We start from the raw sequence: 19,929 nt of genomic DNA on the forward strand, positions 1-19,929 counted from the left end.
GCACCGCGGGCTGCGCGGCCGGGCCGCCAGCGCCCCGCCAGGGGGCGGGGCCGAGCCGCCAGCGGGGCCTGGCACGGAGGGGCGGGGCTCAGCCGGGGCGGCAGAGCCTGGGCAGTAGCGGGGACCGGGCGGGGTCTAGACAGCGGGGCCTGGCACTGTGGGCGGGGACATACAAATTAGAGGGGAGGAGTCAGACAGGGCTGGAACCACGCCCCGCTGCGGGCCCGATCCCGATCCCTGTCCCGGTATGGGCAGGCGCGGTGATGGGTGGGCTCGTGCCCATTGCGGTGCAGGAGGGCCCGTTCCTGCCTCCGATCCCCGTCCCAGTCCTGGTCCTGATCCCAGTCCCAGTCGACATGCCCATCCCGATCCCAATCCCGGTATGGACAGACCCGATCCCGGTCCCGGTGACCGCAGTCCCGCCAGTCGCTGTCTCCGCAGCCGGCGGGGGCTTCCTGGGAGCAGATATCAAACGCCACTGATCCCCCGTCATAGGCAACGTTGTCACCGCTCTGCCGGGGAACACGGCCGAGCACGGGGTGCCCAGGGATGTGTGAGTATTTTGGGGCAGCTGTCGCTGCCTTCTCCAGCTTTCTAAAGGTTGATTGTCACTGCTGGAAATTAATGGAAGCTGGAAAACAGCCTGGGAAAGAGTGAACCAGGGAGAGGAGTGGATTTGGAGAGGGAACCCTGGAATGGAATCACACCTGGTTTGGAAGGACCTTAAAGCTCGTGGAACGGAGTTGGCAAAGCCTGTGCTGGTTCTATTCCCAATCAGGGGGTTTAATTGATAACAAAGGGGATAACGAGATGAATAAGGTGCTGTGTGATGCTCACAGGCTGACAGGAAATTTGAATTGAGAAATTAGAAATGTTCTGAACAAACTGGAGAGGTGGCCTGAAGAGAATGTGATTTGGAAAAATAAAAGGAAAAAAGGAATTAAATACGAGGTGTTAATGGCAGCAGAGGAGGTGGTACTGCAAAGGAGGATTCCAGCTGGTTTTGGAGGATCACATGATGCAGAGCTGATCAGCGGTGCTGGGAGATGTCAGAGTCATCCCCAGATCTCCAGGAAGGGCCAGCACCAAGGACTGTCACCAGCACATCCCTAGGATGGGTCCTGGTGAACTCCCCTGGGTGGGCTCTGAGAGCTGGATGGTCCAGTGCCAGGTCTGTGCTCCCAGATCCTGTGGGCAGGGTGAGTTTCCCACGAAGCTGTCCCTTCCAGGAGAAACCCTTCCAAGTCCTGGAACACATCATCTGAGAATTAGTGGGGTCTTCATCCCACAGATCACAGCCATAAAGAATCCCATGGTGGCCTTGTCCTGCCTTTGGGGAGGAGGACATCCTTTTCCAGCCCTTCCTGGCCTTGTTTTCCTGCAGTAGGATTTTTTTCCTATAAGTCCAGCATCATAGACATGAAATTCCATGAGAGTCTCTGTTTTCATTTAAGAAAGAAATGTTTCCCTAATATTTGGGAAGAGCAAAACTGGAAGCATCAAGCTCTGCCAACCCCAACAACTGAGGAGCAAAAAGCAAATAAACACAAATGAACCCTCTGTTCAAAACCCTACAATTATTTTAGGAACATTTATAATTATTTGAGTGCTTAGTGTTGTTACTGGTTTTCATAGGATCACAGAATATCCTGAGTTGGAAGGGACCTGCAAGGATCATCAAGACCAACTCCTGCACCACCAAAATCCTGTTTTTCAAAAATCCCAACCCAAATCGTACATGGACCTACCCACACTTGCAGCAGCCTCATCCCATTTTCCAGAATCATTTAGGTTACTCTGAAGGTGAATTTTAGCGGTCAGGTCAGCCTGGGGCTGGGTCAGGGGGAAGATGTGATCTCTCCATTCCTGCCTAGATCTCATCAGGGATTTAGGCCAAATCCTCAGACTGAGGTATTTCTGCCTCCTAGAGCTGACCAGCATCCCTCTAATTAAAAAGGAATCCCATGTGATGATGGAATTAAAACGTAATTAATAAGTGGGATCCTCACACCCAGACCAGTCGAGCCTCACAGCCCATGGTTGCAGTTTCTCCAGGATTTTATTTTAATTCCTCTTGTTCTGAGCATTCCCTCCCCTTCCTCTGCCATCCCTGAAAAACTTTGTTATATGGATGAAGAACCTCACAGATTTAAGTTGTTTTTTGTATCCCACCTGTGCTCCAAGAGCCCTGGTCTAGGAGAAGCAGGAGCCAGAGTGTGGGGAAGATACAGAAGGGACGGGAATCCCTGATGCTCTGGATGGGAAAATAAAGAGCAGTTGAGAGGGTCCTGGGAAGGGTGGGCAGAAGCTGCAGAGGAGGAGAACACAGAGAGAACATGTCTGGAATGACTTTTTCTCTTTATTCTCAAACTTGCTGGGTTTTTTCCAGCATCACCTTCCCATCCCAGCAGGATTTAACCACAGGTGGGAGGAAGGTGCTGTAGCTTAGATCTCCCTTCCCTTTGGAATGGATACAACTGCATAGCACAGGGCACTCTGTGGCAGGTCTGAGTGCCCCTCTCCAGGTGAATTCCACAGATCAGGGAATCTTCGAGTGATATAAAGGAGCTTTGAGCCCATTTCCTATTTACATTTTGGCAGCAGCTGCAATTCCTGCAGCGGCTGCAGAGTCAAGTTTAACATGTGACCTTAAAGCTTTGGAATTCCTGACTTTCTTTTGAGGAAAGCCATCCCTTGCACTCTCAGTGATGTTCTCAACAACATGAGTAAAATAAAGTCTCCTAAAACTTGAAATCCCAGCACTCCAACAGCACATCCACAGGCATTTACAAGGCCTTAGGAAGAAAATCCTGATTTTATGGAGCCTCCATCCAGCATTGCAATCTCAATTCCTCTTCCTCAGTGAGATCTAAGATGTTCCATACAATCAGCTTTGCTTAAGACTGTTTTTTCAGTAACTGAGAACTCTGTCTGAGCAGGAAAGGTAATTATTTGTGTCTAACTGCTTCCATAGGGGCAGGGATTGAGCAATATGTTCATCTTAGAAGAGCAAGATGTACTAAGGAATCACTTTCATGGCTTTTTTCCTAGCTCTACCAGGTACTCTTCCAAGATTTTCCCTCTTAGGACATCGCAGTGTCTCTGATCATTCATCTCTCCCTCTCACCTTACTTCATGAATTCGCACAATAAACACTAAGTTGCTCAGAGAACCTGTGGCTGCCTCATCCCTGGAAGTGTCCAAGGCCAGGATGGATGGTGCTTGGAGCAACTTGGGATAGTGGAAAAAAAAAAGCTGTGTTGACTCTTGCTGGGCTTATTTTCACATTTCCCCCTGCACTGCTGACTTTTAAGGACCAGCAGCACATTGACACCTAGTTTCCCTGCATGGATCAGGCTTTTCTCTGTTTTGAAGGAAGATGAGGCCTGGCAGCCCCACGATTCCATCCCGGAGCACGTGGGCGAAGGTTTGGCCAAGGAGGCCAAGTTCAGCCTAAACACAACTTGCAGAGGGGGTGAGGAAGATGTTGCTCTTGGTTCTGTTGCATGTTTATTTATATGTTATTTGGTGATAATGAGAACCAAATGTTCAGTATCTATTCAGTTCTTAAACTTTTATAGACTCATTGTCTTGATTTTCAGCTGTGCAGCCATCTCCGAGCCTCTGCCTCCCCCGGAATCGTGGAAGTGCCGTCGGTGACCAGGCTCAGCTGTGCTCTTACTCATCCAGGCTGGAACAATGATATTCCACACATTATTCAACCTCCCCAGTGCCTCCTGGCCCCTTCATCCTGACCCCTCGACTCCCACATCCTGGGTCAGTGCCGGAGCTGGCCAAGGCATTGTCCTGGGGGTGCTAGGGAAAGAGGACATAACCTGTGCCTCGAGCAGCAGACATGATACATGAAAGATGCTAGAGAGCCCAGGGCCTGCTCTGCCCCTCAGCTTGCTCTTCAAAAGGGGGAAAGGAGGAGAAGGGAGAGGAGGGAGCTGCACCTTAACACCAAGCCTGACCAGGAGCCACAGGGAGGGGGCTCCTCTCCCTGCCCCTTGGCAAGGATTTCTCCAGCCTTCCTGGTGCCATGGTCTTGTTGGGTCCTAGGTTGGATTCAATGATTTCTGAGGTATTTTCCAACTTAATAGATTCTGTGCTTTTCCAGGCCTGTTTACCAGGGAGCACAGCTCTAGATTTGGGGTCCTTGGGGAAAAGGTGCCACTCCACAGAGCCACATCCTGTCAAGGTGGGACCCCCCCCCCCAAGCAGACCACCTAAACCATGACTGCTCTCACAGCACAAGGGTTTGCAGCAGCTTTGCCAAAACCTGAGAGCCCCTTCCAGTGCCTAAAGGAGCTCTGGGAGAGCTGGAAAGGGACTTTGGACAAAGGATGGAGTGATAAGATACAGGGAATGGCTTCCCACTGCCAGAAGTACATGGGATTAGCACCACATTGTGGGCATAGGAAATTGGAACCTCAGTGTCACCACTTGTGTCTTCTCTGGGCAGGGGGAATTCTGACAGGAGAGCTCCTAGAAATCCCCTGCCCCAGGTTTGTGGCCCATGTGCCCATTTCAGCCTCTTTGGCTTTTGCTTCTCTCTCCTTAGAGATGTAAATTGTGGATAATGATTTGAGCCTAAAGATGCAATTTCTGCATTAAGAGAGAAAAATATAAAGTGACTAAAATCCTTTGCAGATGGAGCAGGGCCACAGTTCCAGCCCCAGTATAGAATCCCAGGATGATTTGGGTGGGAAGGGACCTTCAAACTCACCCCATCTCACCCCCTGCCATAGGCAGGGACATCTTCCACTAGCCCAGGTTGCTCCCAGCCCTGTCCAACCTGGCCTTGGGCTCTTCCAGGGGTGGGGCAGCCACAGCTTCTCTGGGCACCCTGTGCCAGGGATGAATTTTTTCCCAAAATTACATCTAACTCTGCCCTCTGTCAGGTTGAAGACATTCCCCCTTTTCTTGTCACTGCAGGCCCTTTTCCAAAGTTCAGTTCTGGCCTAAACTCAAACTTTTAAGCATTTTGGGTATGGCGGAGTGAGTCCAGCATTAAGAACTGAAGCCCTGGCTTTAAAAAAGGTAAATCCAAGGAATTCATATCAAAGCAGGAACAGTCATAAGGAGAACATATGGAAGTGTCTTTTTCTGCTCACAGTGATTGGAAACTGCATGCCCAGGCCCTGATCCAGCTACAGGACTCCACATCCGAGGCTTAGTTTCCAGGTGACCCAGGATTTCAGTGATTTCCAGCCTTGGGATTGTTAATGTGAGATGACAGCAATAACCAGGGAAGGAAAACCCCATGTGTTTGTTCTTCCCAGTGTGCCAGCACTTGTGGATTTAAGTGAGGAGAAAGATCACAAGGCTCAGACAGAATATCCTCCAGAACACAACCCTAAAGCAGCAATTTTCTCTGTGGAGCCCATGTGAGATCAAGGCAGGATAAAGCACTCCATGTGAGCCTGGCTGAGGGGATTTGGGAAAGGGGCAGGAGCCATTTGTTGGAGATGGAATAATAAAGATTAAATTGGGTGTTACAGAGGGACCTTTCCAGAGGGAACAACTCTGAGTGCCATTTGCCTTGACCTCTCCTCCATGAGAAGACTCCTGGCTTTGGGAATGCAGCATTCCTAAGCTAAATCTGCTGACAGGAACATGTGCATTTCATCTCAGAATGAATTAAAAAATGATTGAAAAATAGCAAACCTTGTAATTTTGGTGAGGAATAATTCCCATGCGATTGGAGGCAATGCACTCTCAGATCGAAGGGCCGATTCCTCTGGATCACTGGGATGGAAACATCTGCTTTATCTCACCGAGATCTGAAGAGGTAAGAGCTGACAGTTCTTTGTGGGAATCTTTGCTATCTCATTGTATATCTAAATTACATTTATTGATGTCCAGTGTTGATGTTTCGGGTAATTCTTGTGGATCTCACAACCTTCTGTTTCAAATTCACAGTCTTCTACCACTCAAACTATTATTATTTTTACCAGTCTCAAGGGTGTGCTGGAGTCTCTTTGGTACAAATTAGAAAGGCTTTTATGAAAACCTCACAGTTTATGGAACAGAGGTTCTCGTTGGCTTCCTGACCCCAAGGTAGTGACAGCTCCCACCAGAGCCTCACCCACAGCAGGGGTTTTAGCACCGTTCTCAATGTGGCTCGGGAGCTGACACAGGGTGAGGAACAGCAGTAATTTCCCCCAAGAGGGACAAAAAAACCAAATGTTGACAAATTTATGAGTACAAACATGTCAGGGGATCTCCTGGCAGCGAGGCTTTGCTCCAAGCCTGTGCTGGATTTACTTGGGGCTGGTTCTTCACCTGGGATGGTCTCTGAGCTGTGGGAGAAGGGATTTGGGGGAGACAGAACCCATTCTGCAAGGAACAAGAGTGGGGTAGAAATGACCCAAAGATACCAGCTCAAATAATTCTATTTAAAAAACCCCAAACTCAATGAGTTTTGGAGAAAAGATCAAGCAACACAGCTGAGGGAGAGAAGAGGGTGGTAGGAAGATGCTGAGACTGGGGGAAGAAGAGTCAGATTCACAGGATTTCCTGAGCTGGAAGGGACCCACAGGATCATGCAGTCCAAGCCTTGGCCCTGCACAGACACCCCAACAATCCCAGCCTGTGCCTGGGAGCATTGTCCAAATGCTCCTGGAGCTCTGGCAGCCTTGGGGCCCCCTTTCAGTGCCAGACACCCTCTGGGGGAAGAACCTTTCCCTAAAATCCAACCTGAACCTTCCCTGACAGTTCCAGCCATTCTTTGGGTCCTGACCCTGGTCACAGAGAGCAGAGATCAGAGCTGAATGTGAGCCCTTGGAAAGGTGACTGTTTGCATGTGAAGGAAACCAGAGGGAGGTGGAGGCAGCAAACCCAATCCTCCCCAGCACTTTCCCATCAAGGGCTTCTCTTCACTGCAATTAAAGTTTAATTAATAAAGACAGATTTTTCAGTGGGGAAAACACATCAGTGAAACCTTTATCTTCCTCAGGTATCGAAACAGATCTGAGGCCATGATCCAAAGGAGAAACCAGGAAAAGCAGAAGAAGGGAGAAAGAAATCACCCAGTAAAACCCATCTGGCTCACAGCATCCATGGAAATCCATACAAACCCACCTTCCACAGCCCCTCCAGGCTCTGCTGGGGCAAAGGGAGCTGGAATGAAAAATTAATTGTAAGCTGTTACTTAACCCAGATTTTGAGACAAAAAGAAGAGAACAAAGGAGTCCTTCAGGCAAAAAATGTGGGAAATGATGACCATTAATAACGCCAATTCCAGGATTTTCATCAGTTGGCTGAGGTGGCATCACATTGTCAAGTCACAAAAGCCATAAACACACCCAAAAAAACAGATTGATCCCAGAAAAATAAATGCAGAACTCACCAACATCAGGAGCTCCAGTTGGAATATATCCAGAATGTCCAGACTTGGAAAGGCCTAAAATCATCCTGGAGTTTCCTGGTAGGTGGAAAACACCCTGAAACTGCACTCCTGAGAAGAGGAATCCTCTCTTCGGAATTCTTAATATCACCTTGTCAAGTGATGGTGTGAAAAACAAGGATCTGAAGCACAGTTTCAGAACCCTGTTTCTGGATTTTCATGAATCCCAAGTTCTCCTCTGCTCAGGGAGGATGGAGAAGCTGCAAGAGGTCTGAAATTGTTCAGAAATACACATTGAAAATGAACCTTTTCCTTTTTGATAACCCAGAAAGCAGGAGCTGGTGTGCCATCTATTAAACTATAAATAAAAACATAAAAGAGGAATTCCTATTCCACATCCAGAAGAGCTGAGGTTCAAAACCCAGACCCCACCCAGGACTTCAGCATCTGGCGAGTTCCATCTTGCACCTCAAAACATTCCCAGGCCTGGACTTTGATTTGGGTCTGCAGCCCTTCGTGTTGTTTTCTCGGGGCTGCAACATTTTCCAGGCTCTTTCCAGCAGAATTCTTTCCATGCTGCCCATTGCAGTTTTTATGGAGTCATGAAGCAAATTTACAGATGAGAAACTTCTCTCTGGCCCCACGCTACCTCCCAGCTTTGATGTGCACAGTCCTAGAGCCAAGAAAATTCACATCCGCTTATCTCAAATCCCTGCTAATTAAATCCTTGGGAATCAGCACATTCCAGGGTGGATTTGCAGCTGCTGCAGCAGTTTCAGCACCACATGGCCACCAAAACCCTTCCCTAGGAGCTCAGAAGTGGCATCAATGCTCCCCAGGCAACCAGGAGATTGGTGGGAATGAGAGATTGCACCAAGATTGCCAGGACACATCCTGCCAGCAGCATTCCCAAAAGAAAATATCCCAAACGCTCTCCTGAAAAGGCTGATGCTGCATCCCAGCACTGTTCACCAGTCCAGACCCTTGCAGGACCCTTTTATGTTGTTCCTAAATCCCTGCTGGGGCTCAGAGCTCTCAAATTGGATCAGTTTAGGCCACATCCAGGAGGAATCACTCTGGAATTGGGAATCACCTGAGCTGCTGTAATTGCTTGCAGTGGGACAACCTGGGGCACCTGAGGCTTCCTGGGGACAGGCTCCAGTGGGTGCTTTCCTATTTGAGGGGCCAAACACCACTTCCATTCTCTCTGGGCAACTTCTGCCAGGATCTCACCACCCTGACAGCCAGGAATTCCTTCCCAATATCCCACCTAACCCTGCCCTCTGGCAGTGGGAAGCCATTCCTCCTTGTCCTGTCCCTTCAGCCCTTGCCCCAAGTCCCTCTCCAGCTCTCCTGGAGCCCCTTTAGGCACTGGAAGGGGCTCTGAGGTCTCTCTGGAGCCTTCTCTTCTCCAGGTAAATACCCCCAGCTCTCCCAGCCTGGCCCCAGAAGGACTCTGGCCCTTGGAGCAGCTCTGTAGTATTCTCGGGACTCACTCCAGCAGCTCCAGGTTCTTCTGATTTTGGGGTTCCAGAGTTTGAGTCAGCTCTGCAGGTAGGGTCTCACCTGAGCAAGGCAGAGGAACAGAATCCCCCCTTCCTGCTGCCCATGCTGGGGAAGTGCAGCCCCCTCATTATCACCCCCAGCCCCTCTCACTGTGACCCAACAGTCCCTTAAATTCCCCCTACTGCACACCCTACTCTGTGCCTTGGTTCTCCAGCACAGTGAGTGCCTCCCCCATTTGCCTTCTGCACCAATCTGTTTTTTTAAAAAAATTATTTCCATCCCCATCCAATTTTTTTCCCTTTTCCTGGTTTTCTTTCCAAACAGAGGTTTCCAGCTTGGGATGGGGATAGCCACATGTCTTGGTTTTGAAAGACAGTTGTCTGCCAAGGAAAGCTAGAGCCTCCCTTAGAATAGAGAATGTAAAACCCCTTCCTTCCAAATTATTATAATTTTGCAATTAGGGGCTTTCAGGCAAAGACGTGGGAATAGGAGTTACAGTTCTTTACTAGGAATATTAAAAAAAAAAAAAAAAAAAAAAAAAAAAAAACAACAAAAAAAAAAAAAGCAAGGAGGAAAAAAAAAATCTTGGAAAAAAAACCCTGACAGAGTCAGGGATACAACCTGACACCTTGTTGCTCAGGGTGTTGTAAGCAGTCTAAATAAGTCCTCCTGGAGTAACAGATGTGGTTCTGTGGAATAGAGAGGGTCCTGTAGAAAGTCCAGAGGTGACAAGATGAGTCCAGCCTTTCTCCAGGAATCCAGTGGAAAAAACAGATACTTAGTGGTCTTCAGTCCCAGTTTTTACCTAGCTAGGAACAGTTGGCTCCTCCCCCACTGGGTGGAGCATCTCACAATGGGATGATGGAATGTGTCATGTCATAGGTGGGTCCTAATGGCCCATTATCAGAAGATGTCCCCCTGGAGGATGGAGGGGTGGTGAAAGAGATAAGAAACACTGCCCCACCTGGTTTTAATGGCTGGGCCATTATCAGAAGGCATCCGCCCCCCTCCCCCCTGGAGTTACAAGAGAAGGATAAAACATCTCCCAAAAAACAGCTTTCAACAGATGAAATAAAATACACATTTTTAGGTTACATAATCCAATATGCCACAGTGTAACTCCAGAGCTTTATCCCGTGGCCTTTCCCAGCCTGGCATGCAGCGCTCAGTTTGGAGTGCGGTGTCCTTGCTCTGTTCCATGCCGAGCTCTGTTGTCCTGAGGAATTAATTCCAGATTATGTGTGGGTGTGGACTTTAGCTGGGCAAAATTTGGATACCCTGGTTGAGTCATTATTGTCTGATGAATCTCTTTGTGACAGCCTTCGCCCCTATTGTTCTGAGGTGAGCCCCGTGGCAAGAAATGTGAAAGCAAGAAACAAAAGAATATAAAGAAAGGTTACGAAATCAAATTCAGTTAAGGCGGGTTATTGTCCCTCCATCCCGCCTCTCTGGCCTCCAGTTGGGATTGGATTTGGCAGAAAAACAACCCCCATGGGACAGTGGCTGGGGTTTAGAGCAGGTTCTGAGGGGAGCCTGTACCTGTGGGACCCTGGTGGCCCCAATGACACAGCAGAGACAGGGAGGAGGGGTTATCATCAATTCTTAACATTTTATTTCTTTATTGGGTTAAACAAGGAGCAGAGAAAACCTCGGCCCCAAAATACAACAGAACTGAAAGCATTACAGGTACAGAGACTATTCAACACAGAGAGTAGTAGGATAATATTTTAATACAACTGAATTATAGCATGGGATTGTGTTTTTGTTGGGTTTTTTGTTTTTGTTTTTGTTTTTTTTTGTCAAACCAGTTTGGAAAATAAATGTAATAGGAACTAGTGCAAAAAAGTTCTAAACATGAAGCACAGTGTATAAAATGGCATAAGAAAACTGTCCCTTCAAGGACACAGTCACTTTCTTATGACAGAAGGGAGAAAGAGAAACAGAAGGGGGGTGGGAACAGAGGGAGGGTCCAGGAGGCGGAGGAGGAAAAGCTGGAAAGAAAGAGAAACTGGGCCAGGGGATTAGAAAGGATACTTTGACTTCAGCAATGTTGGTTTGTGTTTCACCACCACACACTGTTAAAGGACCTCGTTGGGGTCAGCTGAGCTGTCACCACCCACATGGCACAAGCACTTAAGGGTTTGGGCACCAGCAGCCTGGGCACTACAGGGGTCAGGTCCCACAAGTCCCCCTGAGGTCCCCACAGGACCCCCAAGGCCCTGGGACACCCAGCGCAAGGCAGGGAGCCCCAGCTTGGACACGCTCTGGAGGGAGAAGAGCACGAGGGGCTGGGCTCTCCCTTCCCACATCCCTCCTGAGCACGGCATTGGCTCTCTCAAGGACCAGCACACAGAATTTGTTCCAAATTTCCACCCCCATGCTCAGACGGGAGCATCTCCCTTTTGAAGGCATCCTGAGGCTGTGTCCGAACAGGAGGCTTGGAGGAGCTGGATTCAGTTTGGGTTGAAACAGAAAACCAAACCAAACCTCCATCAGAGGGATGGCTGGGGATCCCCAGGAATTCCTCCCAGGCATCAGCATCTGATTCCCATAGGGAAGATGTCCCTGCATTCTCAAGGCGTTATACCAGCCTGCTCAGCCAGGATTCGCTCCAGCCTATTCCTACCATGGAGCAACTCAGCCTCCTGCCCTGGAGAAACTGGCTGGATGCTATTTTAAGGAGAGCTGGTTGGAATTCCTTACAAATTGCTATTCTCTCTCAATCTTCTGCTGCCCGTTCCAACTGTGTGAGCAGAAAAAGTGTGATTGATTTTTTATTTTTTTTTTGCCTCGTTTTCTTTTTGGAAAATGAAAGGTTTTTTGGGAAAGGACTGTTTTGGATGCATTTCTCAATTTGCAAAAAAAAAAAAAAAAAACAAAAAACAAAAACAAAACCAAAACAAAAACAACAAAAAAAAAGCAAACAAAAAAAAACAAAAGAAAAAAATTGGTAAATTGGTCATAATGATCAATCTGCCTTGTTTTGACAAGTTTCAAAATTTAAAAAAAAAAAAAAATCACTGTCTGGCTCTTTTTGTCTTTTTGTTTTGCAACTCAGGCATATCCAGTTCCCAAATACATTTAAAAATGGTAAAACCAACCCCAAATTTCATAAACCAAACCTAATTCTTGGGGGGGGGGTTGCTGAGTTTCAGTTTACAACAAGCAGAGTTGTTGACTTTCTGGGCTGAAAAAGTGCTAAAAAGGCTGGAAACTGCTCCTGACCTGCCTGGGACACAAGTCCTGGAGATGTGGAGCAGGAAAGGATGGAGGGACTGGGCTCAGGAACTCACCCATATCCTGCCCAGGTCTTTGAGAGGGGCTGAGAGCTTTGATAAAACCCCAACAACTTTTAAAATTTATTATTCCTTGTGATATGTGACCTAAAGTTAATTCATGTTAGGTAATGTGATATGTAATTAATTCGCATTGAAATGTAGTGATATGCAATATCAAATTGATCTGCGTTCGGTCGGATTTAAGATCTGTAAACCTAAAGTGTGTTTAGGGTTAACAAAGACTAAAAACTGCAAGAAGGGGACACGGGGGTTGGGGAGGGAAAGAATTTCTGCCAGGAAAAGCCTCAGGACAACCAACAAAACTAAAAGAATAGAAAGATGGGGAGATTGGCTGTGCCTTCCCCAGAGATGGGCGTGCTAACGATCAAACGATTTGGAGAAGATTGGTATCTTATCTGTTCTGGCCCGATTTAACATTTCCAAACCTTCTCCGGACCCGGCAATCATGGCATTGTTCTACTCCGAGAACCTATTCAACTGACCCAGGACCTGAACATGAATACCTAATGAAGCTACCACGAAGCAAGAGCGCTACGGTCGCCGTCCACTCTCAGCGAAAGGCTGTATAAAAATCAGCGGCTCTGGGCACACTTTGTGAACAGAGTGGATACGGAGCGATAGAGTCCGTTTCTGCGTTCACCCAGTGCCGAAACCCTGGGGTTCGATGCTGTTCCTTTTAATTGTGGCTGTTGGAGACTGAATTTAAGTCTCTAAATAAAATTCTAAAATTTTGATTTACGGAATTTGGCTTGTCAATTTATTACATTCCTTATTTTTTTTATGATCCTCAATTAAAAATGGTTCATCCCCCACCACAGCATTCCCTCTGCTCCCTTCCTCCTTCCTCACAGAGACATGCAGGGCTAGGAGGTCACCCAAAGAGCTACCTGGACCAAGAACACCCAAAAAGAGCTGCTAAAATCCTTCCATTCCTGGAATAAAATGGACTCATGGTGGGAGCTGTGCAGCTCCAGGGCTGTTATAATCCAGGAGCTGTGAGCAGGCTCCTTCTGTGGGAGAAGAGATGGTTTTGGGGTTGTGTGATGGTGGTACCTCCAGCTGGGATGCCCATGAGCTAACTTTTGGGCTGAAGGAGATCCTTAACATCCAACCTGAACACCATGACCCTTTCCAACTTTTCCAGCATAGTTTGAGAGAGATTTAACCCCTAGGGATGGGAAGCCCCAGGGATGCACAAAAAAGCTGATACACAGAATTTCCTGCCTGTCTTGGGTTACAATGTAAGATGTAACCAAAAGATAGGTGGGGTAGTGTTCTTTATCTTCTCCATGACTCAGTCCTGATAACTCCCTCCAGGGAAGCAGCAGCCACTCTGTGGGGAGCCATCTCCACTAATGGGCCATCAAAGTCTCCCAGAATGACTCATAGAATTACATCATCCCATTGTGAGATGCTCCACCCAGGGGGAGGAACTGAACATTTCTACCTGGATGTAGTCTGGGGCTTGGAACACCACCAGGAGCACTACCACTGGATTCCCAGAAGACAAGCACTCCAAAACCATCACTGGACCTCCAGAGAAGGACCAGATCTTTCTACAGGATCACCGCTTTGACAGAACCACATCCATCATGCCAACAGGACTGCAGCCACCATTTAATTGGACTGCTACCACCACCCTGACCCACAAAGTGTCAGGTTGTATCCTGACTCTGTCATTCTAAGCCAGTGTTTCTGTTCTACTGCCTTTATCTTAATTTTCCTATTAAATTGTAGTTCTGACTTGGAATCTCCTGCTGGTTTGCTTTCAAACTTGTATAGTGCCCCATCACTTTCTGGCAGAATCCAGGAATGTTTCTGTCCTGATTTTGTCTCCACCAAGTCCTACAGGCATTCCTTTCCCAGATGGCAGCAGGAATGGGATTAGGATGAATCACAAACTGAGGGTAACCTGGGCTATGGGACCTCACTCCCTTTGGCTCTGTGGAAATCATGGAATCCCAGAGTGGTTTGGGTTGGGAGGGAAATTAAAGTTCATCCAGACACCTTCCACTAGCCCACGTTGCTCCAAGCCCCATCCAACCTGGCCTTGGACACTCCCAGGGATGGGGCAGCCACAGTATTTCCAGGTAACCTCAACAACCCATCCCAAACCACCACACTCAGTGCCACCAGAGACCAGGAGGCACCTGCAGAGCTCAGCACAGGGACACTCCATGGCCTGGCCTCACAGGATCCTGCCCAGGAGCAGCAGATATCCGGGATCTTCCCTTTATTCCCTTCCTCCAGGCAGCAGCCAAGCATCTGGCCCCGCCTGTGGCCCTGAGTGGCAGTGAATGAGTTGCCCTGACATCTCCTCTTGAAGCAAAGCAAAATGTGTTGAAGAAAAAACAGTTCCAGATGTTTTCCCAGTGTTGCCAAGCTACTCAACATGTTCTGCTTTAGTTGTCAGATACTTTCAAAGCAATTTCCCTAACTCTGAGCATGAATGGTGAGGGCTCTCCCTGGGAATCTTCTGCCTGGGGCTACTATGGATCTGTATTTTCATAAGAAAAAGACTCAGCTAATGATTAATGTTCCCCAGAGGAAGCAGGGCCTTTCTTTGGGATTTTTCTTCAGGTATTTTTAATTAATTTGTATAACTGTCAGCTACATGAAAGTGCAAAACCTGGGAATAATGCTGGACCCAGCTTCCTTTGCTCCTTCTCTCTGCCCACACCTGGAATTTGTGGAGACATCATCATCCCTCACTTCTCTGGGGATGAGAAACCCCCTCACCAGGGAGGAATCACTGCTTCCCACTGGGAATTTTCTCTGAGCAAAGAGAAGTTTGTCCACTGAAGGAAAAGTTGAGTTTTATATATTAATCCCAATACGGGGCATCTTCTTTAGGGAGAAGAGATAAGATCATTGGATGAAAAGGACAAAGCCCCTTGGGTTTAAGTTCCTGATAGGATAAATCATTTAGAGCTCATGTTCTCCAAGGTGGCTTTGGGAATGTGGTAAGCATTTGGGATTGCAAAGGGCCCCTGCCCTGGTGGACACAGGGCTTGGGGTAAAACATCCCTGAACACACAGGGTAAGGAAGCCCTTCCCTTCCTTTTCCAGGCACATTCCCTCCACTTTGTAATAAAAATAATGCCATTTGTGTTGAGACAATGTCACCATCTGCTTCCTGGACTGTTCTCTCAGAGAACAAAGCCAGAGCGCTCAAGGATGAAGGATTAGGAGGTTGTAATGTCAGACCAAAGGCAGGAATTTTATCCAACGGGCTTCTGATAATGGACTGCTCCATACAGCACTTCCAGCTGCTCCTGCTCTGGGAACAGCCTTGTCTGGATCTGTTTAAGGAGATTGGCAAAGTGCTGAATGCAGCATATGGTGCCCTAAAACCACAGAACTTATTGACAGCAGCCCAGACTTGCTAAAGAAAAGATCTCCTTCCAAAGCCTTGCTCTGGGAAGACTCAGCACTTTCCTCCCACTTGCAGCAGGTAAAGCCCATACCATGCCCCCAGAGTGGATCTGCATCCCATGTGCTCTCTCTGACATCTCATCCTCTGGGAACACCCCCTGGGAGCCGTGGCCTGGAAAACGCATAGATCTCCTGCCCCGGGGGCCTCCTCACTCCAGGTGGATGGGGCTCCAACCTCCCTAGTAGCCACCCAGACCAGCCCAGTTCTGAAAAGGCTCCACTTCCTGATTCACGGGGACGCAACACGCGCTCCTGACCTCTCGAAGGAAGCCTCCAGCTGGTGTTAGGGAAGGTGAAACTGTTTCTCACAGCTCCCAGGTTATCCCAGCAAATCCCTGCCAGCACCCCCTGAAGATGATGGGTTGTTGGATCTCACTCCTGTAGCTCTGTGGGAATCATGGAATCATGGAATGGTTTAGGTTGAAGGGATCCTAAAGGCCATTCTGTTCCACTCTCTGCCATGGGCAGGGACACCTCCTACTGGACCAGGTTGCTCTAAGCCCTGTCTGACCTGGCCTTGGACACTTCCACAACTTCTCTGGGAATCCCACAGCACCCATCACCACCCCCAAGCCTGGCCTGACACTCCATCACCAGTAGGACACAAGGGCTTTGGGGCAGGGAGAAGGAAACACATCCCTCAAGATGGTGCCAGATCCAGATGTGGTACAGGGACTGAAGCTGGGCCACCCCGTGCCTGCCAACGCTGCTCAGTGTCACACATGACACAGTGAACAGGGCCAGTGACTCAGGGCCACTTGCTGATGCACCACACTGGGCTATTCTTCTCTCTCCTGATGAATTGCTCCAAGATTGGATACAGTCTATGTCTGAGAGAGGCGCCTAGAATTAGCTTAACTCCTGGCAGTACAGGGTAAATCTAATTTCCTTTGGAATCGGGCTGTCTGGAGGCAGGGATGGGGTTGTGCTCCCTCCCCTGGCCTGCCTGGGAGCTTTTGCTCTTTGTCAGAGCAGCTCCAGAACCCCACTGCTCACAGAAAACCTAGGGATTGGATCCCAGTTTGCAGAACTGCTCCATATCCAACTGTTCTGATTTGTGTAAACTAGGCTGAAATTATATGGATGTCATGAGGAATAGTCAAATGAGAGACATCCTACTTTTTGGGTGGCAATAGCAAGGGAATCTGCTTGGGAAACACTTCATCTTCCATGAGCACCATCTCTCCCACCCCAAAAACCATGGGACAATGGGATCACAGGCCTCGTCTCTGCAGGACTTTGGGAACAGGCAACTGGTGTTGTGTAAACATCACCCCAAAGCTCTGAGATTCAAGTCAAATCAGGAATCAAACATTCAGCTGCTTCTCAGAGCCTCTTTGGGCTGGAAATGGGCTGGAAATGTCAGGAAACCTGTGCTTCCCACGAGATGCCTGGTACTTCCTTCTTCCAGCTGGGCAGGAAGTAGCTTTGCTCATGGGGCTCTGCTCACAGGGCTCTGCTTAGTGTTGCTCCACCTTAAGAGACCAGAAACTACAAAACTCCTATAGAACATCAACTCTGGGACTTCCTGCACCCTCATAGGGATCTGGGATCAATTTGGGATGCAGCAGGACATTCCTCCTGGTCCATCCCTGTCTCCTGCAGTGACCCACGCAGGGCTCTGCTGTAGGTTCCTGTCAAGAGCCAGCCTGGAAACAGAGGGACCATCCCAGCCCCTCTGGGAGCAGGGAGTGGGTTCACACCCAACTCATGACCTTGTGCTAAAACACCCTCTCTTCCTTACCTGCCCACACTCAGGACAAATTACAGCCCCTGGTGCCCAGCCCAGAGGCACTACCACCTCGCAGTGTCCATGCTGGGAACAGTTCTGGTGGGTGGGTGGAGAATTGGGAGTTTCCTAGGAAATGACCTGGAGATCAGACTCTAGGGAATCTGATGTTTGTTTGGGGCTGAATCCCTGGATATGCTGAGCTCAGGTTAAAAAACCACCCCAAGTGAGCTGAATGAGGCTGCACCAGCCAGCACCTTGCCTGGCCAAGTCCAGCTGAGCTCCTGGAAATTTCCGGAACTGGGGGCATCCATGGATTGAAACTATTCACAAAAATGCTCCTCCCTAGCTGGGCTTTATTAGTGCCTCTTTGTGTGGAAGACTCTCCCTCCAAGCCAGATTTCTTCAGCCCGTTTGCCCAGTCCTCCTGCCATCCAGTCAATGATTTGTAGCTGGGAAGCATGGAAGGATGCCTTCGGGATTCCCTGCATCCAGTTGTTGCCACATGGGATCCCTCTCCCTCATAGCCTATGTGCTGCTGGAGTTACATCTCCCCAACTCCTCACTGAGACCAGTCCCACCAGCCAGGGAGGACAACAAAAGGTCACACTAAATCATCAGGACACTTGGCAAAGAGGGATGTGGGAATGCTGGGGACATCCCTCCTGCTCCATGCCTCCACCCTCTCCTCCTCCTCGCATAGAAGAGCAGGAAAGGCCAGGCTGGAGGAGCAGGCTGGGATGCAGTGAGACCAAGCCCGAGCGGTACCACAGTGCAGTGTCACAGCATCCCATTCCTGTCCCCAAACGCCATCAGCGAGGCAGGGCCACACTGAGGACACTGCACCCCACCAGTGTGGTCCTGCCCCGAGCTGGTGGCTTTTCCCTGGGACAGGAGTGGGCCAGGCTGTGCTGGGAGGTGCTGCCCCTCTGCCTTCTCCCTCGGGATTCACAGATCCAGAAGAAAAGGAACGAGGGCTGGGCCGACTGTCAAACCTCGTCACGGCGCGGGCGAGGGAGGCGCGGGCGCCCAAGGCACTCGCGGTAGCGGCCGGGGGGACACTCGGCAGTCCCATGGGGACACCCTTAGATTCCAAGGGATCCCTCCCCTCGGTCCCCCCGCCCCCGTGACATTCCTGCCCGCTCGGCGCCTGCGGGCCTGGGAATGCTGCCCCTGCCCGAAGCCTTCTGGCGCCGGGTCCTGCAGCCCTGTGCGCATTAGAGACTCTTCACCACGGGGATGCCCCGAGAGCAGCTCTTGGGGGATGTGCAGGGGTGCGTGCGCCACCCCCAATCCCGTGCCTCCCATTGGAGGAATAGCATGTGCCCCCCTTATGAAAAAGATCTGGCATTCTCCTTGGAGGTTGGCTCTGCCCTCTGTGTCACTCGTCCCGTGCCACGCTCTCCTCCAGAGCAGGCGGGGCCTCCAGGCCGAGTCCCCCAGCGCCGCTGTGCACACTCGAGAAGGACACCATGGTGTGGAGGAGCATCAGGACCAGTACGCACAGTCTGATCCTGCTGCTGCCTAGGCGAGACCCCGCGGAGACCGGCAGCAAGGACGGGGAGCGGGGCTGGTGGTACTGGTGGTGGTGGTAGAGGTGGTTGTGGTTCTGCCTCTGGTGATGGAGGTGGGGGTCGTGGCGGTGGAAATGAAGCGACTCTGATGCTGTGGATTTGGGAGATGTGCCCTCGTTGCTGTCTGGGGGGTGCTCGCAGGAGTCCCATTGCACCTCACAGCACTTGGCCTCCTCATCAGGCAGCTGGTTCTCCAGCAGCCCTGCGGGAAGGAAGGAAGCAGGAGGAGGGGTCAGCGGGCACAGAGGATGAGGCTATGGAGGAAGTGAGCCTTGGTGCCCACCGGCTGTTGGATGGGCACACCTGAGAATCAGGACACCCAGACCCCCCTGGGACTGGCCCCAGCCCGTCTGTGAGCCTGCACACACCAACAAGGCGAGCTCAGGGCTCCCCAAATCCTGCTCACAGCGGTTCAGTATCCCCACCCTGCTTTAATCTGATCACCTGCAGCTCCTTCCATGCTTTAGCTTTCAGTCAGAGGTAGGACTCACCTCCCGGGCTGAGATGTTGCTGTGTTCCCATTAACCCCTTATCCCGTACCCTTGGGATGGCCACGTTTTGGCATCAGGCAATGTTTCCACACTGCCCCTCCTCCCACTCCACCCCGACAAGCCTTCCAAACCTGGGAAGTGGCTTGGAAATTCCCCAGGGCTCACCATCACCCTCTGTTCCCACCGGTGTGAGCCCGGCCCTCCTTACCCGTACAGATGAAGCCAGGCAAACCTCCATAGATCAGCTCGTCATTGTCCGGTAACACGAAGGGGCATCTGGTCTGCACCTCCAGGCAGTATTGCTTGCATGGGATCCGCTGCTGGCACTGCTGCTGGGTCACATTGAAGTACTCAGAGCACAGCCATGCCTTGTAGACAGCCTGGGGGAAATCATAGAGAGGGACACGTCACTTTCCAAGCACTGGGAAAGGAGATGGGGAGAGTTCCCAGCTCTTGTGAGAAATGTGTGTTGGGGTAATTTGTTGAACAGCAATGGATTCAAACAACCCAGTGGAGTGTAACAATGGTGGAACTCATCTATCCA

At 49.9% G+C, this 19,929-nt stretch overlaps 1 protein-coding gene across 1 annotated transcript in view; it reads right to left on the reverse strand.

Annotated features, from left to right (window-relative positions):
- Positions 1–10,446: 10,446 nt before the first annotated feature.
- Positions 10,447–19,929, reverse strand: part of NALF2 (NALCN channel auxiliary factor 2) — a 28,116-nt gene continuing 18,633 nt past the window's right edge. Inside the window, 2 exon segments of the mRNA XM_040089085.1 lie at positions 10,447–19,096; positions 19,594–19,765. Coding sequence (XP_039945019.1) covers positions 18,702–19,096; positions 19,594–19,765 — 567 coding nt within the window. The 3' untranslated portion in view covers positions 10,447–18,701.

Source organism: Hirundo rustica, chromosome W, assembly GCF_015227805.2.
Source record: "Hirundo rustica isolate bHirRus1 chromosome W, bHirRus1.pri.v3, whole genome shotgun sequence".
Classification (NCBI taxonomy): Eukaryota; Metazoa; Chordata; class Aves; order Passeriformes; family Hirundinidae; genus Hirundo; species Hirundo rustica.